We start from the raw sequence: 27,235 nt of genomic DNA on the forward strand, positions 1-27,235 counted from the left end.
AATATCTGTGTTCATCAGAACAAAGAAATGTATACAGATTTGGAACAACTTTAGGGTGAGTAAATGAAGACAGTGGATCTTTGTCCCAGTAACTGCGTTATAAAATAGGCTAATAAAATGCTATCATGTAATATGGAAAGATGTGTGTCCGCATTCCATAATTATGTCTGTAACGTTTGGGCTATATTTAACTAGAGCTAAAGATTTATATATATTTAGCTATATTTAACACTTTTTCTTTTGATGATAAATTATTTTGATAATACAAATAATCGAGTTACAGCATGTGTAAATCTATGTATAACATTAAATACTGCTTTGAACGAAGTATGGGTGAATAGTAGGGAAGTAAATATTTGGTGCCACTGCAACTTACACGCACTTCTTTCTCAATTCAACTGCACCGCTGCGCGTGAAGAGAGCGAGTTTGATAAGAACGCGGTCACGTGACGCGGCGCTCACAGCTCTATATTCACCGCTCAGCCCTGAATCAAACTCATCTGAGCTCAGTCTGCAGGGAAAAAGTGGGACAATATTTCGATGACAATGGACAAAATAAATAACACACTTCAAGATTCAGGCGATGACCTTGTCTTCTTTGTTAACGGCAAAAAGGTATTTGATCATTGATGAAATTGTTTCGTTTAAACGTAGCCTATTTGACAACGCAAATGAAAATTAATTTCTTACAGTTGTGTTTAAAAAAGCTCATTTAACAACTTTTAAAACCCCAAACTTATGCCTTTACGGTTGTTTGAAAATGAATTCTGCACAGCTCACGGAGAGAAATGCAGATCCTGAAATGACACTTCTGACATATCTCAGGAAAACCTGTATCCTTTTTCATCTTCTGATCTGTGTTGAACTGTCTATGTGTATCGGAACAGAGTGCTTCTTACAATAGCGTATTAAATCGTATAATGTCTTATGTTAACACTCAAAAAACTGATCCAAGACTGGTCACTCTATTTAAAGTAATGGCAGTTTGCACAACTGTTTGCTTCCTGCTGATGAAGGGTTAGAGTTTGTCACTGTAAAGCTTCACGAGATCTGCTTGCTTGTTTAGTAGCCTATTTTATTTGTCTGTAATTGCAACACTTTTTTTAATGTCTGACATTAAAAGGGAAATCTATGATACTTTCCTTTAGAATTAGCCTATATTACTGTAAGGATAGTTTTTATATACATTACATTTCATTTTGCTATTTCTTGGTTAATCTTTGATTTTGCTTTAAAACTCGTGGAAAGACATCAATCATTTACCCCTATATTATCTGATCTCAAGCAAAACAGACATTGTCACCGGTTGTAAAATAACATTATTGTACATTTACCTGTACTCTTTATAGTTATTTTGTGTTACAGGTTTTTTTCAATTGCTAACAAGCATTTACCAATACTTAACTTACTTTTTCTAAACTCTTAACACAGTAGCATACATCACAATTAGCCAAATAGTAAATGTTCTTATAATACCATACCATACCATGCCTTTTTCAATATATGCTAACTCTATCAAAACACAGCAAACCCGATTCGAAATCAAGTCATTCAGTCAAAACATTAGCACGATTTTCTATCCAACAGGAACATATTGTCAATCATAGCACATAGACTGTCAAAATGCTAACAAATAATGACATTACAAAAACTGCATTACTTGTCATGTTTCAGTTCAACCTGTATAGAACTGCAATATGAAAGTCATGTTTTTTTTATTCAGTCATTGTAAACAGATTTTTTTCTATTGTTCTGTAAAATATTCTTGCCTTTTTTCTTTTCTGTATCCCAACTCCTCTTTGTGGATTGATTTTAGATAGGGGACAGCGGGGGTACAATATAACGCTTTTGGGTTTTAGCTCAATCACTAAAAATATATATTTAAAAAAAATTATATATTACTTATATTTTAACACAAACAACATACACATCTCTGCTACCAATGAACACTTAAAGTTTGTTTCTAGAACCATACCATTAACATACAATTGCAGCAAAAGTGACAGAAGTGCAAAGGCTAACATACAATTACACCAAAAGTGGGTGGGATTCATTGGGAATTTTCTGTCAATAAACTAAAGGCGGATATTGTATGTACATTTGTCTATATAAGATAGACATCCACACATCTATCATCCAGCTATCCCTCATCTACCCATCCTTCTATTTTATATATCCATACAGATGGATAGATATATTTAAAAATGAAAAATAATCATAATTTTCAATTACACTAATATTATAATTTCAGTTTCAATATGGTGCTATATTTTAGAGGATACAAGGTTGGATGTGGTGACTTACACACCCAATTGGAAATTGTAAAAAACATGATGAAAAAGTTTCCATCATCTTTCCAAAAGCTCAGAGAAGACAACATAGTGGAGGAATTATCAGTAGAATGTACAAACCCGTAAGTGCACTGCTGCAGTAAATTGCTGTTCACGAGTTCACCTGAGCAGACAATGAAGATAGCAGGTGTAGTAAAAGTATGTGTGTTTGGCGTGCTGTCGGGAAACAGGTTCCGAGCTCGCCGATTCCATCCGATACCGGAACGCTCCCGCCCCCGAGTAGGGGCGAGTGCGCCGAGCTCGGAAACGGCCGAACCCAGAACTGACCCCCCGGAGTTCTGCTATCGACAAGAGCTCAAGTAGAGGAGCCGGGGAGGTGGTGGGATGTGTAATCCTTGAGAGATGGCTTCTAGTTAGAATCTTTCTCTACTTATGTGCTTGTTTGTAACCAGCCGGTCTTAATTATATGCTCTGGCTTCTCCCGAACTTTGTTAATCTATAGTCATCCATTAACATCTTTAGTGATAAAAAGCCTTTGGTTCAAAGATAGAAAAAAATTAAACAAAATAACAGACAAAAAATGTTTAGTGTACAGTTCTAATCTATATGATATTCAGCATTTGGATGCTCATGATCATTATGGAAAGACTTCAACAGGTATTTCTCAGAATGAGATTGGAATCAGCGATTTTTCAATTATAATTAATTATAAAATTCTTATCAGGTCTTTTGTAAGCTGCTGTTGTTGCAGAAGAAGATTTTTATTGCTATATTTAGGGTTTGGAACATCGTGTTGAATTCTACAGAAAAACTCTTCTAATATCTTCAATTGTTCCGTATTCCTTGCTGCAGCAGACACATATGAACAACTATACTTATTGGACCCATTGTCTGATCTGTCTATTTATTACCGCGTGGGATATATACATGTTGCTGCTGATTGGGCGGACATTCTTGACACACCCAACAAACACGAGAAAACGTTTCTCAAATCCCGTTGCACATCGTTTCAAAGCAAACCGTTTCCAGGAAACATGTCATTCTACCCGAAACCTTAGTAAAGCGTTGCGCACCGGTTTGAGCTCGAACATGCCCCCGGCTGCGTTCAGCCCCGACAAAACATCCCAAATGGTTTTTTAAATGTAAACTGTGGCGCGATTAAACACCCTGTTGTGATGACGGAAGAGTTGAACTATGGTAGCTGAGAAGGCCATTCTTTGAGTTATTTTTGAAGAATTTTCGAAGCCTGATGAAATGGGCATAAATGCGTTTTTAAACCATTTGCAGAAAACATGTTGTTCAACCTGGAAACCGCAGCAAAACGTTGCGCACCGGTTTGAGCTTGAACGTGCACCTCCTGGTTTACGTTTTTTGTCACGCTGTGTTTAAAATCCACGTGAACCGGAAGTTGCGATCGATTTGATTTCTGTAATCTAACACATTTCCAAGTGAAAATATAATTAGTGGGCACGGTTTGCGTTTTTCACTGTGATTTTGATTTGTATGTGTAAAAACTGCTGTTGCGTCATTTTGAAATGAAACTGGTAGCAGACTGCCAATCGGTCGAATTTAAGTCATTTGAGACGGATAGTCATTTCAGGGCGGTAGTGCATTTTCAGATTTTGATTGAAGATTATTTTATGGTTACATGAATTTGAAAAAGAAAAATGACCCACATTGATAAGCTTTTTACTATAATCGCTGTAACATTTCCTGAATTACTAAGAATAGTCATTTCACTGCATTGGACTTTAAACATTTGTAAAAAAAATAAGAAAGATCGATAATTTTGGTATGGGGTGAGCTTGTGTGAAAAGAAAATGTTGGCATTTTAGATGCGTTTAATCGACTGAGTATTATGTGAAAACAACATGAATTGTGTTGATGGGATGGTCACAACAGACGGATGTTGTGCTCATTGTGTTAAGAGTTTTGAAAATGACTACAGGGGTGCGTTTCCCAAAAGCATCGTAATCCAACTATCGTCGCAAGTTCCGTCGATCAGCATAGTTCAACAATTGAAGTGTTTCCCAACCGCATCGTTCCAACGATAAATCGCAAGCAGCATCGCAAAGTTTCGTGGTTGCAACTAGGCCTACAGGTCTAGAGCTTTGTTTAGAAGCATCGTTCTTTATTATTATAACATCTAGATTCTAGACGTACATACATCAAGCTTTTGATCAAAGTAAGCAAGCAAGAGGTAGTGCATTCCATATCCATCCCTCGAAATATATTCACATTTAATTGGACATCTTTTAATTTGCATGCGCATGACCTGCGTGCGCTAGGACCCTGGGGAATCCCTGGGCGGAATGACGTAGAAGGACAATCATAAATAATTAAATATCATTAAATAAAACAACAGATAACAAAAATAGGGTTACAAAAGTAGTACTTAAATGCAATGTATGTTATTTACAGCAAGAACTTGACATTCATTTAATCTGAACGTATTTAGTAGTATACGTCATTACTCATCCACCTGTGTGGCATCATCAATTAGATTGCTGAACCAACTTAGTTCAAAGAATTGATCTCTGACATAATTACTACAGTTTCGGGAAACAGTCATAACTTCATCGTTAATTTCCCCAACGATGCATCTTACTATGGTGGTTAACCAGCGAGTTATGTCATTGTTGGGGAAACGCACCCCAGATTGGTCAAAGGGATGTTAGCAAATGAAAAAAAAATCACAATAAAAGGAATAGTTCAACCAAATAAAAAAACTCTTTCCCACATTCTTCAAAATATCTTCTTTTGTGTTTGTTTTCAACAGAACAAATAAATTTACAAAGCATTTTTAACTACTATGGTAGTCAATGGTGGCCAAGAACTGTTCAGTTACAAGCATTCTTCAAAACAACTTCTTTTGTGTTCCTAATTAAAAAAAGAATGAGTAAGGATTTGAGGATGAGTAAAATTTTTGGGTGAACTGTTCCTTTAACAGTACTGTTTTCCAAGTTGCTTTCCTTAGTATTGCTTGCAGTGGGTCTGAAAGGAACCAAACTAGGATGTGCTGAAGGTGGTTGTGGAGCATGTACTGTCATGGTGTCCAAATACCATCCACATCAACACCGGATTTTGTATCTTTTTCATTAATTCATAATTTGTGCATTGCTGCCATAATCTGAATCTGAAGCAGGTTTGTCACGGAAATTTAGTAGCTCAATTGATACAACCAAGATCTGAAATACTATTTACGTTGATAGGACTCTAAATCACATTGGATAAACTGTCAAAAGCAAACATGGGAGAATTATACAAGATAAAAAAATTGTGAATATGATTATATTTATGTCCTTAATATTCTTTAAGTAACCATGCGATTAATGCCTGTCTGGCTCCTCTGTGCTCTCTCCATCACTGTGCAGTAACAACTGTTGAAGGTATCGGCAGTGTGGCCAGCAAACTCCATCCAGTACAGGTCTGAGAACCAACAAAGTTTGCATCTTATTTTCTTATTATTCCAGAGAATGAGGATGAAAGCATGTCACACTAACGTACCACAGTATAATGACTTCTTTTGTTCATTCACTGTATTTTTCTTCTGTCTCTTACTCTCTTGCTAGTTTAATTCCATAGTATCTTCCCTTTTAAAAACAGGAGCGAATTGCAAAGGCTCATGGGTCACAGTGTGGATTCTGCACTCCAGGGATTGTAATGTCTATGTATGCTCTTCTGAGAAACAACCCTCAGCCCACCATGCACGACATTCAGGAGGCTTTTCAAGGTGTAGTGATGGTTACTATCTTTGCATCAAATATCTGTGTTAACGTTAAAGTGTATTTTTTAAATAAATAATTGTATTTCCTATTTTGGTCATACCCAGGCAATTTATGTCGCTGTACAGGGTATAGACCTATTCTGGAAGGATACAGGACATTTACAAAGGTAGACAGGCTTGTGTGATTTACTGATGGAAACAAGGCTTGTTTCACACCATACGCACATGAAGCACATAGATATGCATTTATGGATTAATACATTTTTTTTTACTCAAGTATTTCCTTAAAGGAATAGTTCACCCAAAGAAAATTCCCCATTGACTTTTCATAGTGGGAATAAAGATTACTGTGGTCAGGTCAATGGGGACCATTTTTGGGTGAACTTTTCCTTCACTCTTTAAACAGATGTGTTAAAAACAACACAACAAGTATTATTAATTACACATGTTCTGAGTGTGCACAAGGACAACACATATTGAGTTAAATTTGACACAGAACATGTGTTATAAAATGTAACCCACAAATGTGTTGCTTTAGTAAACACATCAATGTGTTATTTTGGGTGTGTTTTAACTGTGTGTTATCGAGTAATTGGTTAGTTTAAATATAAAGTAGTAATAAGATTAAATAACAATTTGTAACCTCTTTATTTATTAAGAAATCAAACAGACAACAACTGAATACTGCCTAAATACTACTCCTTTGTTCTTTTAACAAATATGTGACCCCGTGTTATTTCACATTTATAAAAATACTGAAAATGAATTTAACATTTGTATTCGGATTAATAACACAAATAGTTGGTGTACTGACCTGGTGTTCACTTTATCAATTTAACATTAAAACAGACAACATATTTCTGACAAATTAGTTTCAAACACTAACATATTTAAAATAAAACTTTGTATCTTGGAGTTACATTTACATTTTACATTTACATTTAGTCATTTGGCAGACGCTTTTATCCAAAGCGACTTACAGTGCACTTATTACTTATTATTAGAGTTACACATTGCAAGTAAATTTATTGATAAAAAGGACAGCGTCTTTGTCTCTTCATGTTCTCAGGACTGTAGGGGCCTTTTCAGGGTTTCTGCAGTTATCACCAAACTTAATTTAATGCTTTTTAAAAAATGGTTAATGCCATAACGGGTCAACCACTAACCTGAATAAGAAACTTCTCCGATGACAGCTTAAACATTTATTTGGAGTAACATTTACACTTTCAATACTGATTTAACAAAGTACCAATTACTTACATGTCGGATGCTAGACAGAGTGAAGAATCGCAGTACAAACATGAGCTTCATCAGCGAACAAATTTTATTTCAGCAAAAACTCTGAACCTCTTAACTATTCTAGACGGTAAATAAAGTCTTACAAAAAGAGAATTTAGTATTAAGACACCAGGGCACCTTTGCCTGCAGCATCGCATTTGAACCAAATGCTGTCGAAGGTGGTTTGATTTTCCTTCGGAAGAGGCGGTAGCATTTGTAGTGGTGGTGGTAGTACTAGTAGCAGGAAGGGTACTTTCTCGGTTGCAAATCCTTCACCTGGTTGACGTCGAACGGGCTGCAACCATGTCATAAAATCATCGTCTTCCAGCAACTTCTACTGGAATTTGCACTTCCCCATGGTGCATCTTCTTTGCTAGGTCTCATCCCACCACTATCCAAACATCCGCCGTTACCGCAAAGCTGCACCGGCCTGAAGCAGTTACCAAACTGATTCTGCGTTTTTAGAGCATAAATGAACAATTTTGCAAAAGAAACTTCCTATAATTTTAATGCCTTCAGAATTTAAAATTAATTTCTTTTTAATGCCATTTAAGGCCTTAATTGGATCAAAATCCACTTAATGACTATTAATGCTTTTCAATACCCTGCTGAAACCCTGCTTTTCCTCGAGCAGTGCCAGCAGGACAGTCACGGTTGCATCTTTTGAATGAGGCTATAAAAGGACAAAATATTAAAAACTCCATAATCTACTTTGAATACACTTATTTAAAAAAAAGACAAAAAAGATTTACCGGTTATGGTTGAACATTTCTTTCTCACAGAGCCTGGGTTGACTCTGATCAGTTCTCCAACACTTCCGACTGTGAACAGTTTTCTAAATGTTTCCTTTCCGTCTGTGAAGACAGTCGTGGTTTGTTCTTCGTCTTCCATTACCTGAAAAATAAGACATACATTAAGAGCAAGGTCATATACATATTAAAAAGCATTCTACATTCCATCCATCCATTTTCTTCCGGTTCATCCGGCGCCGGGTCCGGGGGGGCAGCAGTCTAAGCAGGGATGCCCAGACTTCCCTCTCCCTAGACACTTCCTCCAGCTCTTCCAGGGGGACACCGAGGCGTTCCCAGGCCAGCCGGGAGATATAGTCCCTCCAGTTTGTCCTAGGTCTTCCCCGGGTCTCCTTCCGGTCAGACATGCCCGGAACAACTTCTCGGGAAGGCATCCATGGGGCATCCGGAAAAGATGCCTGAGCCACATCAGCTGGCCCCTCTCGATGTGGAGGAGCAGCGGATCTACTCTGAGCTCCTCCGAGTGACCGAGCTTCTCACCCTATCACTAAGGGGTCGCCCAGCCACCCTGCGGAGAAAGCTCATTTCGGCCGCCTGTATCCGGGATCTTGTCCTCTCGGTCATGACCCACAGTTCATGACCATAGGTGAGAGTAGGATCGTAGATTGACCGGTAAATCGAGAGCTTCGCCTTGCGGCTCAGCTCCTTCTTCACCACGACGGACCGGTACAGCGACAGCATTACTGCAGAGGCTGCACCGATCCGTCTGTCAATCTCCCGTTCCATCTTCCCTCACTCGTGAACACGACCCCCAGATACTTGAACTCCTCCACTTGAGGCAGGAACTCTCCACCTACCTGAAGTGAGCAAGCCACCCTTTTCCGATTTAGAACCATGGCCTCGGATTTGGAGGTGCTGATTCTCATCCCAGCCGCTTCACACTCGGCTGCAAACCATCCCAGTGCTTGCTGAAGGTCATGGTCTGGGGCATTCTACATTTTCGAAAAAATGTACACTATTACCCTTGCTGCATTGCCATAAAGTCATGTTATGTAGCACAAAATGGCGCCTATTTAATCCCAAAAGGAAGTTGATTAGCGCTTTATCCTTATCCTGCTGCAGGCATTGAGGTTCGACCCTTACCATTAAGCTACTGACGTTACTCTCCACTAGGACTATACACATGGTGCATAATGTTTCACCATGCCGTGAACTTATCGTGACATTCGAAAGGCGTAGTTTGAAATAAAACCCAATGAAGCTAGTTTCTTATTTTCCATCAGGATATAAACGCGACTAATTTAGAAAATATATATCTTATCGAGTGTCGCATCTATTTTCGACACCATATGTTAGGCCTTTAAAGTGGTCAAAGTGCCATACGTCACAACATGTAGTCCAATGTGCCGTAGGTTTTTATAAAATAATGTTTGTTAATAATCCTTCAATAGTAAAGTTAGCTTTGCAAAACCGCGCCAAAGGCGCAAGCTCAGCACAAGGAAATATTTTGTTAAAAGATTAACCATAACAAAGGTTAAAATTAACAGCCGGTTTCCTGCACAATGATCACGAAACTTTCTTACACTAAATAAAAATTTAATATATATATATCCTATTGTAATTTATTTTTTAATTAATTTCTTACCTGAGGGAGACGGCCACATCTCTGGTATGGAAAATTACATCACAAAGCGCATGCGCAATAGAATATGCGTTCTTGTCTTTGCTCAATCAGACAAATAAATAATGATGGCCATGTGTCTACATTATTAATACATTTACATTTAGTCATTTGGCAGACGCTTTTATCCAAAACGATTTACAGTGCACTTATTACAGGGACAATCCCCCTGGAGCAACATGGAGTAAAGTGTCTTGCTCAAGGACACACTGGTGGTGGAATAGTACACATAATAATACATTAATGCGTTTTTATCTGCACTTGTGTCGTACTTGTGAAACGTCATCATTGCATGACCTGTGAGGATTTGGGACTGCAGCTGACCCTAATAGCGCAGAAAACCTGCATAATGGTATAAATATTACTTTTATTGTGTCACGAAGTGTTGTTTTAAGAGCAATTTAGGCTAAAATATATGTGTATAAAGTTCAAATCTGCGGTCGGTTAAAAAATATAAACTTAATTTCAAACATAGCTCCTACGTTGTCGGAGATGTGAGATCCAGGCAGCAACAGGTACTCGGCGCAAATGTACCCCGCCCAACGCAGCATAATCTCAGCAGGTCCATCACAAATTCGCCGCTGTCTGTAGTGGTTAACCAGTGGATTCTTTCTTTTTTCAGTCTAAAAGAAAATGAGTCTGGGTTTAAGTAGCAAAAAGGCCTACAGACATTTTTTTAACCATTTATTAAAAAGATTGTGTGGATGAATAGGTTACAAAAGTTAAAGACCATTACTACAGATTAAAACAGTCTGTGTGTTTACAGGATGGTGGATGCTGTGGCAAAGGAGGATCTAATGGATGCTGTATGGCAAATGGATACACACAGGATCTTGTCAATGTAAGACAGACATATCACTGCCATAACAATTTTCACATTGTACTGCATACATACTATTTTTGTCTTTCAATAAGTAGCAGCACATTTTTCTCCTAAGGCCTTGGTATTGATAAACCTGTTGCGACTGCTTTGGAAATCAATGACATGGAATGCCTTTCAATCTCACAGAAAAGCAGTCACATGTCTGAAGTGAAATAACAGTAGATGCTTCTAGATCACTCTTTTACAAACCTCATATGCCAAATTGGTACTACTCAATGTTATCTGAGGATTGAAACAGCTTCAAAGGATTATATATTTAAAATATCAAAGTGAGAGAAATGTACTTTCTTTCTTTTTAGGTAAATTCAACACTTCTGGCTCAGAAATTGTATGACCCGTCAGAGTTTATGCCACTAGACCCAACACAAGAGATTATTTTTCCTCCTGAACTCATAGTATGTTTATAAACTTTTACTCTGAATTTAGTGTTATGGTAAAATGTATTATACACATGATGTGGATGCGTGTCAGTTTTAAAGACATATGTATTTGCTCTGTAGAGTCTAAGTAAACAGCCACAGAGAGAGTTAAGGTTTATGGGGGAGCGAGTGCTCTGGATTCAACCCAGCTCCCTCAAAGAACTCTTGGAACTAAAGGCCGCCTATCCCAATGCTAAACTAGTGGTTGGGAACACAGAAGTCGGTGAGGCCCATATTCAGTAAAATTACATTGATAGCCCTATAGATCTTATTCTGGCTATATGATCAAATGAGAATGTTGACAATGATGATGATATCGCCATTTAACTACTGACTCGATTATCTCACAAGGTATTGAGATGAAGTTCAAAAACCTTCTTTATCCGGTGATTCTGGCACCAGCTTACATCCCAGCACTGAACAGCATCCAACATACCCAAGATGGTAAGGAAAACACAGTACAAAATCTTGTTGTTCAACGGTTGGTCTTTCATGGCTCTGGTAAGTTCTCAGATGTTTCATTAGTACTTTATCGTCTTACACAAAATTGCTAATGAGAAAAAAAAACAGATTTTAACGACAGTGCACTCTTTCAATCAAAGTTAGGAGGGGAAACACGAATGTAGATTATATAGGTGAAATAATTTGTATTAGAAAAATTTGATCAGAAATGTTTGAGTTCATATTGAGATCTTCAATAATAATGCATTTTATTTGCAAACTTGGCAAATCTTATGAAACTCTAATGGAGACATTTGTGAGACATTATGCTGTCCATTAATCTCTAGGATAAATAACAGAGATATTATAGAGATCTCATCTGTGATGTTTCTTTGGTATGGGATTTTTTTGTTTGTTGAGAAATGTACAAAAACGTAACTTGTGTGTAAAAAGTTTGAATCTTCCAGTATAGCCCTTCAGTTGCTTGAGTCTGTCTGGCACAGGCAGCATATAGATCATATATTAATTTAATTAATTTATTTATTCAATATTATTTATTAGAATGATCATGCTTGTTCTATAAACACCATACACTGTGCTATGTTTTACCTTTCTGTTTTTCTGATTTTCTTATTTGATCCTGTAAAGCTGCTTTGAAACAATGCACATTGTGAAAAGCGCTTCCTAAATAAACTTGAATTGAATATACCATTTCAAATTTAGACTTGTTTTTAATAAAGGTAAATCACAACGTAGTTAAAGCTTACTGTTTAGTAAAAGTAAGAACTTTGAGAAACAGATTTCTGTATTTCATAGGCATTAAGGTTGGAGCATCAGTGACATTGACTCTGCTAGGAGACGTGTTGCGTGGAACAGTAAAGAATCTGCCAACTCAACAGACGGAGGTCTTCAAGGCCGTTCTGGAGCAGCTTCGTTGGTTCGCGGGACAGCAGATTCGAAATGTTGCAGTATGTAATCTATTTATAAAGATCGACTGTTTTTTGTTGTTGATGTAAAATAACCGACCTGTTATATACGGTAAAGTGAATACTCCTTTCTGTGTATTTAACCATGTTTTGCTGTCAGGCTGTTGGGGGAAATATTATGACTGCGAGTCCCATTTCAGACCTCAACCCCGTGTTCATGGCTGCAGGCTGCAAACTTACTGTGATGTCCAAAGGTGCATTAGATAGTTTTTCTCTGTTCAAGGGTCAAAGTTTGTAATTTCATGATCTGATAAGAAGGAATTCCCAGCAAAAAAGCGGCCGCTGTAAACAGATTACATTGTGTATAAGCTTGGTAAAGAAGAGTCATTACCAATTGTATAGACGGTTTTAGAGGCAACAGCATAAACAAATGTTGTGTGGTCCAAACTTAACTTCCGGTACACCTCCTCAAAGACTCTATTCCTGATTTGTAGTTTTAATTTAATTTAATACAATTAATATACTATGAAATATTCATACAAATGAATACTAATATAAATTAAATTGTTATATTATTATAAAACACAGACCAGAAGTTAACTAACAGGTGCGTGCATCCAATGAAACCGCCTATCACTATGTCTTTCCACATGTCTCAGTACTATGTTGTGCAGATGAGAAAAAACACTTTACAAACAAAAAACCCTTTTTTAAACTTATTTTAAAGGAGGAGAACGGGTTCTTGAGATGGATGACAAATTCTTTCCTGCTTATAGAAAGACTGTTTTGAGGTCAGATGAGATTTTGTTGTCCATTGAGATTCCATACACAAGAAAGGTCTGTAGTCCCATCACATACATATAACATAATATATTACATCTCATGATATGAATGTAATATTCAATGTAAATTGGGAATTATTCTTTCTGTTTGTGTTTTAGGGACAGTATTTCTCCGCTTTCAAACAATCCCCTCGCAAAGAGGACGACATCTCCATCGTCACATGTGGAATGAACGTTTGCTTTCAGGAGAGGTCCAACATTGTCCAGAATATCCGAATAAGCTATGGAGGAATGGCTCCTGTCACCGTCCTTGCCACAACCACATGCAACAGGTTGCTCAACAGGTATGACTTTTCTGTGTAGGTTTGTAACCAGTGTTGTAGAATATTATGATAATTTATGGGCTTATAATTGTGTACACCTGGTCACTTTTGCAGAAGTGTTTTTACACAAGCTCCAAAAATCAAAGTCACAATTTATATGCTGCCATTACACTGTATTACACCCTTTTGCGAGGAAAATATATATTTTCCTACATATTAATTTATTAAATCGTTTAATATATTTCAAACTGTATAATGTATTTTGTTAATATATTACAATATATTATATTAAAGAGAATTGTTTAGATATATTGAAAAATATAAGCTCTTGGTTCCCATATATGGACTTGTATTATTTTATATATTTTATTTTATTTTCCAGTATATTGCCATAAATGTTTGTTCTGTAAGGCCACCAATTCCCAATAACAATAATTTACAAATTTTGTGCAATAATTGATCAGAAAGTGATCCCAACGATGTCATTAATGACTGTTTTATTATTTTCATTGTTGTGGTGTGACTGCATCTATTCTTTTAAATTCATGATGATTTTAAAAACCTTAATGTTTTAAAAACAGTATTGTCTTTGGTATGTCTTGCTTACAGGCAATGGAACGATGAGCTTCTACAGGACGCCTGCACCATCTTGGCTGATGAGATGAGTCTGTCACCCTCAGCTCCTGGTGGAATGGTGACATACAGACGCACACTGACCATCAGCCTCTTCTATAAATTCTTCCTCACTGTCCAGCAGAAATTGGCTCTGGACTTGCAGAAGGAGGTTTTTTGAATTACTTTTATTTTGAATTTTACATACTTTTTGTCAATTACTACACATTCGTACGTTTATGTAATCCAAACACCGTTTGACTCCGTAGGGTATTGTTGTTGAAGACATCAGACCTGATTATGCTAGTGTTACTGAGCTCTTCCAGATAGACTCACCATCCAGTGTACAGCTATACCAGGTACACACGCATACAATTTAGCACACGTTTTTGATTCTGTGCATTTAGTCTGTACAAGGTGCTTAGCTTTAAACTTCATTTCAAGTCAGTTCCATCTGGTGAGAATGGTGAAGATGTCGTGGGCCACCCGGTTATGCACCTCTCCGCTCTTAAGCAGGCCACAGGAGAAGCTGTCTATTGTGATGACATCCCTTGCTATGAAAATGAACTCCATTTGGCATTGGTCACCAGCACTAAAGCTCACGCCCTTATAAAGTTAATGAAAAGCACACACTTTTATATATACACAGAGTGGTTTGGGATCCTGTAACGCTTATGACTTAAAGTACTATGCACACACTGTTATGACTGGAATGTTATGATGTTACTTGTCAGATGTTAACTCTGTTTTTAATATTGTTGGTAGATCCATCGACACTTCCGATGCAATGGAAGTTCCTGGAGTTGTAACATTTCTTTCTGCCAAGGATGTCCCTGGAAGTAATCTGACAGGACCTATTATCTACGATGAGACAGTCTTCGCAGATGATAAGGTGTTCTGCAAAATTCCATTCATTTTCTGGTTAGAGAAGATAATTGACGTTTCACACCTAAATCGGTTTTACGCGTTTTTTTCCATGGAAAAGTTATTTGGCAGATGATCAGGCGTGTAGCTCCAGTAACGTAGCTCTGTTGATGTCTCTAACTAAACAGAGCGTATCATTTGTAAGTTGCAGCAAATGAGGTTCTCCTCGTGACTGGCTTTTTAAGGCCCCTTACTTGTATTTCCATGCAAATTGTCTCTCACACGCATCTCACTTGGAATGTCTTTCAATGTCTTCTGCAGCTGTAGGCGGTGACTTCATTTGAAATCAAAAGTAGTAACGACTGATATCCCCCTGAGTCACTCTTTTAGGTCAATTCTATTCCATAAATTGTATAAATTTAAAAGGTTATAGATTAAGTTTGAATAACTTGGACCGATCAATAATTTAGGTTTATACGTGAAAGGTGGATGGAGTGAATGTATACTTTGTTCATGTAATCAAAAGAGTCTTTAGTAGGGTGATAAAAGTCTTTTTTAATACCTTAGGTAAAGGGGTGAGTATAAGTTGTCTTTATTTATTCCTGTAAAAATGAAACATTTATTCATACATTTTTGCTTAGTCCGTTACTAGTTAAAGGAAACTTCAAAGTATTTCATCATTTACTCACCCTCACTTTATTGACACAAACCACTGAGACATTTCTCAAAATATCTTTGTTTGTGTAGTCATATACAGACTTTAAACCACATGATGTCTGAATGATAACAAAAAAAATATTTTGGGTGAACTATCCCTTTAAGTATTTAAGTTTGGTCAAGGTCAATATAATATAAAACTTCTCTGTAATAATAGTAGGATTCTTATTTCTGTCCTTTGATTCACCTTTTATTGGTTTTGTGCAATGATTTCTATTTGCTCTTAAATTATGAAATAAGAAGTTAAAGAATAGTGCGAACTTGTGCACAGTCATGCTGAATTTGCAATTTTCTCCCTCACATTGATACGTCATACTTTAGGTCACATGTGTGGGACATATAGTGGGGGCCATTGTGGCGGACACACAGGCTCATGCTCAGAGAGCAGCCAAGGCTGTCAGGATAAACTATGAAGAACTACAACCTGTGATCGTCACCATTCAGGTCTGCATTTGTTCCACATGTAAACATGCATGCACATACGCACCACCCTACACACACAGTGTAGAATCAGATTATTGTGTTTCAGTCATGTGCTTGTCGATCCACATAATATAGTTGATCTACATAATATACAGAGCCGCGGAAAAAAATAAGAGACCATTTTATTTTCAGTTTTTCTGAATGTACTATTTATAGGTTTGTGTTTTGGTAAAAACATTGATTTGGTTTCATTTTGTAAACTACAAACAATATTTCTCCCAAATTGTTCCCAAAAGTTTATTAGCAGAAAATGAAAACTGGGGAAACAGGTCAAAATAGCAGAAAAGATGCTCTGTCTTTTTCCAAACCTCAAAAACCGCAAAGAAAACAAGCTCATATTTAAACAATACAACCGTTATATTTGTACACAGTATTTAGGAAAAGTTCAAAAATGAATAACTTGGATTTGACACTGGACTGGAACAGCCACAATACAGAAACCCTGATTAAATGAAAATTTGAAATGGTCTCATTTTTCCACGGCTGTATGATATGGTTTTGATTCAGTAGTCAGATTTCTCATTGGACATCAACTGGGGGCAAGAACAAAATACAGCATGTGTTTATTGTGCCGCCCTTAAGACTTTCTCCACAATGACATCTTGTTCCAGTCTTCCATATTTTTACTGTTTGAGTAGGGAGCACTTTTGATAAATTAAATGTTCATAGTATAAGTTCATAACATAGTTTTGTGAAAATGATCTGAAATGCTGGCACTAGCTCCCAACTTCATTTTAAAAACGCTGGTGGGTAAAAAAAACATGAAAATTGCAAAACCACTAAAAGTATGTTATTCATAAACCTGGTGATCTTTATCCCATATGCGTCTTCTGTTGTCATCATTACATAATGAGCTTATTCAAGGTTACCACCAAAACAGCTTGTCCAAATGTCAAACACCCACACATAAGGTGAACTAACTAAATGTTTGTGTTTACTCCAAACAGGATGCTATTACACACAATTCCTTTTATCACCCAGTAAGGACTATAGAGAGTGGAGATGTAGCACAAGGATTTAAAGACTCAGATCACATTCTGCAAGGTACAGATATGTCATTAAGAAAGGCCAGAATAAAAACAAAGAATCACTTGTCGCATGTTTCTCCCTTTAACTTTTTATTGAAATACAGTAGCTTGTGTCCTGTTGCCTTCTAATGTGACAAGCTGACTGATTATGTAATGCTTCAGGTGAGATGCACATTGGAGGACAGGAGCACTTTTACCTGGAGACTAACTGCACGATAGCGGTCCCTCGTGGAGAGGACGGGGAAATGGAGCTGTTCGTCTCCACACAATCTGCCTCTAAGACTCAGGTAAACTCCCTGCTGACACCTGGTGGCTTGTGTCTGTCTATACTGAAAGCATCAAATCTGCATGTTCACTATTTTTGGCTGAGTTTAGCAGTGATAAAAGTTATGTATATGTAACTTTCAACAAAATCCGATGTGACTTGTTATATAATGATGTTTTTTACATATAGGCCTCCACAATATATAATAGTAACTGCAAATGCAATTAGAAAGATGATTTAAATGAATAGACTAGAGATCGTGCTTGATTTTTGTGTCGATTTAACGTTTTGATGATATTTGTAAGTAATCGTTAATTTTAGACGAAGGAGTAATAAAATGGCTACACGATTTAATGGGTCGCTGCATCAACGCTGGTGCATCAGTGCAATAGCAAAAGTCAAACGTTTCAATACAAATACACTGTACATAAGAAAAAAGACTGGCTTTCTGAAATCATCTCAGGCCCTCGTAGCAAAAGCTTTGGGAGTTCCAGCCAACCGAGTGGTGTGTCGTGTGAAGAGGATGGGAGGTGGATTTGGAGGGAAGGAGAGTCGTAGCACCATTCTATCCACAGTGGTGGCTGTTGCTGCACAGAAGTATGAATAATTAATAATAGTGACCCACAATCAATCTTACTCTTTCTCTAACAATTTAACCCTTATGTGGTCTTCGTTTGGGGTGTACACTCATGGTCTTTGGGGTCTGTATAAACCCCAGGCAACAAAATGTAATTTTGTAACAAAATTATTTTAACAAATGTAATTTTACTCTGTTAATTAATGTTTTTTAAAACAGGTTTCCATACAAAACAGCTTTTTATGTCAAATTCACAGTATGAAAGACCCAGATTTCTAACTTTAATTCATGGGGATAAAATGGATAATTTGACATGGCTTAGTGTAAAAAAATTCCCATCTTTTGGAAAATGCAGTTTTAAAAGTATCAAATTATCACTTTATCAGTAGATTGATGCAGAGCTCCACTATTTGATATTTGCTATTAGTCCAACTAAAATATACCTTTTTACAAGTTTTTTCAGTTGGATTCATATCATGGATTGGATTTATATGGTTCATAAATATTATGAAAGCACAATTATAACAATAAAAAAAGCATTTTTGTAATGTTTCAAAAGTCTGTTTTTCAATAATTTTACATCATGATAAGAATCAAACCTTAATTTTTTTAATTTATTTCAATCAACTATTTTTATATAATTCTTCAAATTTAATCTTAAAATAAGTTGTGTGTCTTTGATAAATTCTTATTTCTCATCAGTTCATATCTCTCGTTATTTCTCATCATATCTCTCTCTCTCTCTCTCTCTCTCTCTCTCTCTCTCCATGAGTCTGACTTTTTTCCCACACCAACCCAAAAAATCAAGATTTCATTCCAGTTTTTTATTTGTAGATCTAGAAAGTTTTGAACACTGTACGAAGTATCATGCCATTGGGACCGAGAACATTTTGATTTTAGAAAACATAATTTGCGGGTCAAAAAGACCCAGACGATTCTCATAAGGGTTAAAGGATTGTCGAAATTCAGTGGTTTAAGGTTTGTTGTGTGCTAAATCTTTAAGGGTTAAGCGACCAGTGCGCTGCAGCTTGGATCGTGATGAGGACATGCTGGTTACAGGCGGTCGGCATCCATTCTTAGGAAGGTACAAGGTGAGAACTTTTTTAAAACTCCATGATTTGTTAAAGACTTCAAAATGAAAGGCGTCATTGTCTGTTAGCTTTTAAGCTGTCTTGACAGACCTAAAGAAATAGTTTAGCCCAAAATGAAAATGATTTAATAATAATATTTACCCTCATGCCAACATAAATGCCAAGTTTTTTAAACTGAAAATCTGTCCCTTTATATACACACATCTCAACTCACCTTTGTTAGTGTTACAAAGCAGCAGCACATGAAAACATGTTAACTATAAGCAATGTTAACTCTAAAGCTGATGTCAGCAGCCCCTGGCGAGCAAAATGAGTGCAGACAGTGTGCAAACAGTGCCGAGGAACCAAAAACTCAAGTGAAGAAAAAAACAATTGGAGAACCCAGGCCCACTAGAACTAGTTCTCAACTGGCACTACTGCTGCATCTTTAACAGCTCGACCGTTCTTGCACAACTATGCTATTTTAGGACATCTACTGGTCCAAAAATATTGATGCTTCAAAAAACCCATGCATCCATCCAAAAAGTAATCAAAATGGCTAATGAATGTCTTCTGAAGTGAAACAACACGTTAGTGGGAGAAAATTATTAATATTTTCAGCATTTATACCAAAACTAAACCAAACTAAAAACAAAAATGAGAAATAAAACATATTCCTATAACCTTAAGCAGGGACTTGTACTTTACAGTACAAACAGGATTTGTACTTGATAAAACATCTCTTAAATCTTTTGTCTAGGTTGGGTACATGAACAATGGAAAAGTGATGGCAGTTGATGTGACTTTATATAGCAACGTAGGCAATTCTATGGATCTTTCCTTGTCAGTGAGTATTGTAGGCTTTCAATTGCTTTAGGTTCATATTGCCCCCTCGTGGCCAATGCTACAAATTAAAAGATTAACCTCTGTAACCCAAAGCCCTGAACATGTTTTCAATACACAGATCTTGGAGAGAGCCCTGTTTCACATGGATAACTCCTATAACATTCCTAGCATTCGTGGCACAGGTTACATGTGTAAAACAAACCTGCCGTCTAACTCTGCGTTCAGAGGTTTTGGTGGGCCGCAGGGTATGATGATAGCGGAGAGCTGGATGAGTGATGTGGCTCATAGCTGCGGTTTGCCTGCTGAAGAGGTGAGAACTGCAACTGATGCCCATACAGATATACTGACAATGCTATCACATGTTACAGGGTCATGTTCTGCTTTCAGGTGAGAAGACTGAATATGTACAAACAAGGAGACCTCACACCCTTTAATCAGCGCCTGGACCAGTTCACCATTGACCGCTGCTGGGTGGAGTGCATGGAGATCTCAGACTTCAACAAGCGCAAGTCTGCCGTAGAACAATACAACAGGTCAGATGTAAGAAATTTAGATTAATCGCATCAAGAATAAACAAAATTGTTTACATAATATATGCCTGTGTACTGTGCATAATAATTTGTAAAAACACACATACATGAGTATATTTAAGACAAATATAAAACATCAAATCATCAAAATCAACGTTTACTGTATATATAATTTGAATTATTTGTTATATAAAAAAATACATCCAAATATTTCCTAAATATATACATGATATATGTATGTGTTTGTAAATACAAAATTAATGTGCAGAGTACACAGACATACAGTATATTATGTAAACACTAACTTTTATTCTGAATGCAAATAAATCGCAATTAATCATTTTACAGCCCTAGTTGTTGTAAAATAATCCATAATCCATAATTAAAATAGCCAAAAAAATTTAGCATTTTGTGTCAAGCTGAAATGTGTTTTTAAACATTTAAAATGAGTTATTGTCTTTCATATGCTCTTAATAGCTGCTTTTCTTCCTTATTTGGTCAATGTCATTCTTTTTTTTTGACTTGTAATGAAAGAAATTAATATGTTGGCACAGATATATTTTATTCTGTAAAACATTACAGTTAAAGGGATAGTTTGACTAAAAATAAAAATGCTATCATCCTTTATTCATGTCTATACAAAGTCAATAGGGGCCAGTGCTGTTTGGTTACCAACCATTTTCAAAATATCTTCTTTTGTGTTCTGCAAAAGAAAGTGATATAGGTTTGCAAAAACATGATGAGTAACTGATGACAGAGATTTTATATTGGGTCAACTGTTCCTTTAAGAGACCCTAAACATTTGACGTTAGTGCAATTTGCATACTGTATAGAAGAGTAAAAAGTCTGCTCTAATACAGGCAGCACCGTTGGACCAAGAGAGGCCTGTCCATCATTCCCACCAAGTTTGGCATCAGCTTTACTGCCGTCTTCCTCAACCAGGTCAACCTTCCTCAAATCTCAAATTAAAGACTGTAAAAGAGTCTTGGGCATTGTATGTGATGTGTATTTGTAACACAGGCAGGAGCTCTGGTACACGTGTACACAGATGGTTCTGTTCTCTTGACTCACGGCGGAACAGAAATGGGACAAGGATTGCACACTAAAATGATCCAGGTAAACAAAATACAGCTAAGCTATACATCATTATTCTGTATTCTTAATTGTAAAGACTGATAGCCTTTGTTTGTTTTTGTGTTGTGGAGGTGGCCAGTAAAACGCTTGAAATTCCCTGCACAAAGATTCATATCACAGAGACCAGCACTAACACTGTTCCCAACACCAGCCCTACGGCCGCTTCAGCATCATCTGATCTTAACGGCATGGCTGTTTATGTAAGTCTTCCTTACACACAGATATTTTTTTCACCGTCTGGGGAAAAATGATCACTTAATATGAGCAGTAATTCAACACGGCCTATGTCGTCCCACAGAATGCTTGTCAGACGTTGCTACAGAGACTTCAGCCATACAAAGACAAGAACCCAAAAGGAGGTTGGGAGGAATGGGTTTGTAGCTCTTTTTTAAATATTTGCCCATTCATAATTCATTCATGATTATCTTTTGTTAGTTATCTTTTATTTGTTTACTTGCAAATAATGCAAATAAAACAATACATCAAATATTGTGTGGTATTTTAATCTTGTATTACAGGTGAAAACAGCATACTTTGACAGAGTAAATTTGTCTGCCAATGGATTTTACAAGTGGGTCAAAAGCATTTTTACATCTTTGTCACATATTCCTCAATATTGGTCATGTTGGTGCTCATAAAACTGGGTTAGTTAGTTATCTGAATATATTTTAAAGGACTCCAGATCTCGGCTATAATTTCGACACAAATACAGGAAGGGCATTCAACTACTTCAGTTACGGCGTGGCGGTTTCAGAGGTAGAGATAGATTGTCTCACCGGCAGTCATAAGGTAATGCCAACATAATAAGTGTGTGTGTTTACTGTTTTTAAGAGACTGTACACAATGCAAAGTTTAGGAAGTGACAATTTACATCAATTAATGATCATGTGTATGAATGAGTACCAAAACCCCATATATTTATAAAGATGGTCCACACTGTAAAAAATTATGTGTTGACTTTACTTAAAATATATGTGCAACATTTTTGTAACATGGTTTTAAGTAAATTCGATTTAAGGAGATTATAAGTAAAAATAAAAAGATAATCTTAGTTGCGTTTAGACAAATGTATCAGTTCGCTTGACCTTCTTTACTTAAAAAATTATATAGCACAAGTTCAATCAAGTGCTCAGTGGGCTGTACTTAAATATTTCATCCTTTACCTTAGTGTTCATATAGCATATTGAAGTATATTATTATAAAAAACAGTTTTGAAATAATTGATGATTAATTTGATGTCAATCATTGATTGATTCTCCTCAGAAGCACACAACATAATGCATGTCTGATGTGTGTCTTCCTTATTGTGGTAAGAAACATGATGAGTCGAACAGGGTCTATGCTTAAGCAAACACGAATCACCTGAATGGTAGCTTCACAGAAAACGATGTCACTACAAAACAACATCAATTATACTAAACACATCTTAGATTTAGTTATACATATTATAAACATCTATATAAATGCCCCAAAAGTGCTTTTAATTTAAAAAAGCATGAATAATCAAACTTTTCAGGCGCAAGGGCTTATTCCTCACTATTTATACTGATAATATTAAGTTCATTGCACTGGAAATGTATGTTAGGTTTACTTACTTTTAACTGTAGTTTACACGACTCAAAATTTTCCGTTCACTTTATGCATACTTTTGAACTTTCTTGTAATTTATATTTTTGTGTTGCATGAAACAAAGGATTTTAAGTTAAGCGAGAAATGTTATAAATTTGTTTATTTTTAAGTAAAAGCTACTTAACAACATACAATATGGTTGTTGAGACAACAAATCACTTTTTACAGTGCAGAATGCCGTTACACTACCATATAAAAGGTAAACTGAAGGTGTATGTTTAAATTTTGTAAATCACTTTTTAACACGAAAAAACAATTGTTGTTATGTAAATATAAACAAATATAATTGTGCAAATATACAGTCTGAATTGACTTCTTTGATTATTGATGTTTAATTTCATTAAGAAAATTGATGGAAATGTGTGGAAAACTGTTTAAAAAACAGGCCTTGGTCCATAGTTTTGATAAGTTTACCATTATTATTAAATATGGGGACAAATAGAAATAAATAATGAAATGAAAGAATATATTAATAATGGCTTTACGCTCTCTCCCATTGTAGAACCTTCATACCTCCATTGTTATGGATGTTGGCAAGAGTTTAAATCCCGCTCTGGATATTGGACAGGTACTTCGTCTGAATTTCCTGAAGATGTTTTCACATTAGATCCTAATGATTAATGCGTCTCCTAAATGACATGATGTAAAACGAAACACTATACAGTTTCTTCACTTTATTATGAATATGAGCTGTTTTGGGGCCGTGCTTGCAGGTGGAGGGTGGCTTCATGCAGGGTTTAGGCCTGTTCACTCTGGAAGAACTTAAATACTCTCCCAAAGGTTACCTGTACACTCGAGGACCTGGAATGTACAAGATTCCTGCCTTTGGGGACATCCCCGTTGAATTGAAGGTGTCGCTGCTGAGAGATGCTCCTAATGAAAAGGCCATCTTCTCCTCAAAGGTCAGGTCATAGATATACACAAGTAACACTAAGGTCATGGGTTTGATTCCCAGGAAATCAACATATTTGGAAAATAAATCTATATACTGCAAGTCTCGTTGGAAAATATGTTCATTTGAACCATAAGGGCATAAGAAAGTTGGTTACTGGTGTTTCTCATTTCTGATGTGGTTACATGTTTGTATTCAGGCTGTCGGGGAGCCTCCTCTATTTTTGGCAGCTTCAGCATTTTATGCCATTAAAGATGCCATCGCCTCTGCCAGGGCTGAGTCCGGTCTCATTGGACCCTTTAGGTTGGATAGTCCCGCCACGCCTGAACGCATTCGAAATGCCTGTGAGGACCGGTTTACTAAATTGGTATGTAGCAATTTTCACTGTTGATTGTCAATCATTTGTATGGTTCGGTTAATTTTTTTATCACACAAAAAAGACTACACATTCATGTTTTTATGTGAACTAAATATAAAATTAATAGCCAACGTGAGTTTACTGGATATGACAATTGAATTTGTGTATGTTTCTTCAGTGTCCTCCTGCAGAACCTGGCACCTTTACTCCATGGGCTGTGCAGGTATAAGAACCAGCAAGTCTGATTTAAAGGACTTTGGCCTATCAGAGCACTTAATGGCTGTGTTTGAATTCACAAGGGAACAAAGACATTGTGATTCACAATAATGCCAAAGGAATTGACTACTTGAGTATTTTTTCTGAGCAGATGATCTGTGAATGCTAAAGGTTTTGTGACCTTATATATTTTGTTTGAGTTACTCTCAATGAAAGTTAGATTCTATAAACATGTTTGAAGTTATTAACCATTGATGCATTTATTTGGTAAATGATCAAAGCAAATTTTACAACCAAAAGTGTCTGGAAAGAAGCTGGTAATGTGACATCATTATGTCAAGGTGCTTTTAAATTTTATTATGTGGATATATTAATTTTTGTTAATGCATCTTTAAATTCAGATTTATTGTGCTAACTTTGCTTACTAATGTTATCAAATAAGTGATTATAATTAAAAAATATTATCACTGTGTAATTTATTTCACATAATATGATTAATTTGAGTATGGGTAGTTGACAAATGTGGAAATGTGTCCTATGTTGTGACAGAATAAATTCAATAAATTAACAATGAAGATACATCTCTATGCTGTTTTATATTAGGCTAAATATAACTATTAATGATATTTCGTTAACAGTTTGATTTCTATTTTTGTTATGTCACACAAAAGGCTATATTCAAGAGATACACCGATATATCAGCCAATAATCGGTATCAGTTGATAAAAGCAATTTTTCACATTATTGGTATCAGCAGATGATCAGGGTCGACATATCCTGTAATTCAAAAGAGGAAATTAAAATGCAATAAATTTGTGCTATGAAAAATGTTAAATGACATCACCGGTTTGATGTTTAATATTAATATCCATTATATGAATTAATAACATTCAGAGAGTTATGAAATATTATATTATTCTTCAGAATCTGTATTGGCAGATATCACTTTTGAAATTCGATATTGGTCAAGATATTTAGTGTTTGTGTATCGCTAGTATATTTGTCAACTCCCCTTATATTTATGGTAATGTGCAATGCTTATTCATCGTTGGCCACAATGCTTTCCATTTATTACATATAGTAAAGTTTATTCAGTGTTTTTCAGTAAATTACAACTCTGCCTTTTCTTACATCATATGTAAAAAGTTACCAATGAAACCTTTTCCTAAAAGATGTTGAACTTCAATAATGCTTTTACTCAATTGCTCAACGTGCCAAATGTCCAAATATAAAACATCTTTAATATTAAATAAAATATGTTGTCAAATAAACAGGATTGCATGTTTGTGATAATGAGAATGGAAAACACATGGGTGCTCTACATTGCTGAATACATTTTATCCAGGAGGCTGATATGGAGACCCTGGAAACTTTTCCAACAGATCTCGTAACTCCATGAGATAGGAAAAATAAACTTCTGACAATTTGCGTTCCTATAGAGGCAGATAGAATGTACACATTGATGAAAGTGCTGAATAATTGAAATGACTGTATCTGAAAATGTTCAGTAGAATCCTATTGGATTCTAGATGTTCTGTGTTTTATTAAATGAACAGTTCACCCAAATATAAAAATTCTGCAATCAGGAACTCTGTCAAGTTGTTCCAAATCTGCTTAAATTTCTTTGTTCCAATGAACACAAAGAAAGATATTTGGAAGAAGTGCCCCAGAACTGTATGCTTTCCTACATTCTTCAAAATATCTTATATTGTGTTCAACAAAACTGATAGATTCTACTATCTTTTCTAATATCTTGTTATTGATCCAAAATGATACCATAGTGTTGTTCCATCTTGTTCATACACCAAAAGTAAAAGATCTAACTCTATGTCGGAGGGGAATATCAGCAAGCAGGAGAAAAAGTGATGTCAATAAAATGAGCAAAATTTATTGTAGAGAGATAATCATAGTTGTGTTCAGATACCCATTCTAAATCTGCCTATAACTCTGTCTGGAGTTCACTCTGTCTCCGTCTAACATTGAGCAGATGTTATTATACCAACATAGACAGTGGAAAATGACTGCTTCACAACATTCTTGTGACGTTATTATGAACCTTGAAAATGAGACCACTGCCAACTTATATCTACTTGTGAAGACAATACAAATGCAGCATTCAACAGAATGTAGAATAGCATTAAGAAAAGTAATATAGAATATAATAACTAGACAGAAATTAGTATACTCTATAACTAATAAAGCTAATATATGGCAAAATAAATGATGATAATAATAAAGAATAAAAAGGATACTGAAATAAATAAATAAAATGTGCTCACAAAGTCACAATGTCATCATCTTTAGGAAATACAGACACAAACAGTTTGCTTTAAAGAAATTCAGATCCTACGATCTTTCAATGGTGTCCAAGAACTGTTTGGTTACAAGCATTCTTTCAAATATCTTTCTCTGTCTTCATCAGAACAAAGAAATTTACACCGATTTGGAACTTGAAGGTGAGTAAATGATTACAGAATTTACATTTTTGCGTGACATTTTCTTTACATGTGCTTT

General features: G+C 36.0%; 1 protein-coding gene across 1 annotated transcript; it reads left to right on the plus strand.

The window, feature by feature from the left end:
• Positions 1-478: 478 nt before the first annotated feature.
• Positions 479-25,300, plus strand: xdh (xanthine dehydrogenase). Its single transcript, XM_056768078.1, has 36 exons — positions 479-615; positions 776-833; positions 5,281-5,377; positions 5,610-5,718; positions 5,898-6,024; positions 6,124-6,185; positions 10,493-10,567; positions 10,909-11,004; positions 11,110-11,251; positions 11,380-11,472; positions 12,286-12,437; positions 12,556-12,649; positions 13,123-13,232; positions 13,337-13,521; positions 14,110-14,284; positions 14,382-14,471; positions 14,557-14,726; positions 14,878-15,004; positions 16,015-16,137; positions 17,124-17,220; positions 17,367-17,491; positions 17,933-18,066; positions 19,050-19,137; positions 19,877-19,963; positions 20,081-20,272; positions 20,350-20,495; positions 21,353-21,434; positions 21,513-21,608; positions 21,698-21,826; positions 21,925-21,999; positions 22,145-22,197; positions 22,301-22,415; positions 23,758-23,823; positions 23,969-24,157; positions 24,347-24,514; positions 24,684-25,300. Exons 1-36 carry the CDS (start codon positions 541-543, stop codon positions 24,732-24,734), a joined length of 4,053 nt encoding a protein of 1,350 aa, XP_056624056.1. The 5' UTR covers positions 479-540; the 3' UTR covers positions 24,735-25,300.
• The last annotated feature ends 1,935 nt before the right edge of the window (positions 25,301-27,235 follow it).

Source organism: Triplophysa dalaica, chromosome 15, assembly GCF_015846415.1.
Source record: "Triplophysa dalaica isolate WHDGS20190420 chromosome 15, ASM1584641v1, whole genome shotgun sequence".
NCBI lineage: Eukaryota > Metazoa > Chordata > Actinopteri > Cypriniformes > Nemacheilidae > Triplophysa > Triplophysa dalaica.

Coding starts and splice junctions, on each gene's coding strand:
- xdh (XM_056768078.1), top strand. CDS start 541: ATGACAATGGACAAAATAAATAACACACTTCAAGATTCAGGCGATGAC. Junction 15,005..16,014: donor CAGTCTTCGCAGATGATAAG/GTGTTCTGCAAA, acceptor GTCATACTTTAG/GTCACATGTGTGGGACATAT. Junction 24,515..24,683: donor AGGACCGGTTTACTAAATTG/GTATGTAGCAAT, acceptor ATGTTTCTTCAG/TGTCCTCCTGCAGAACCTGG.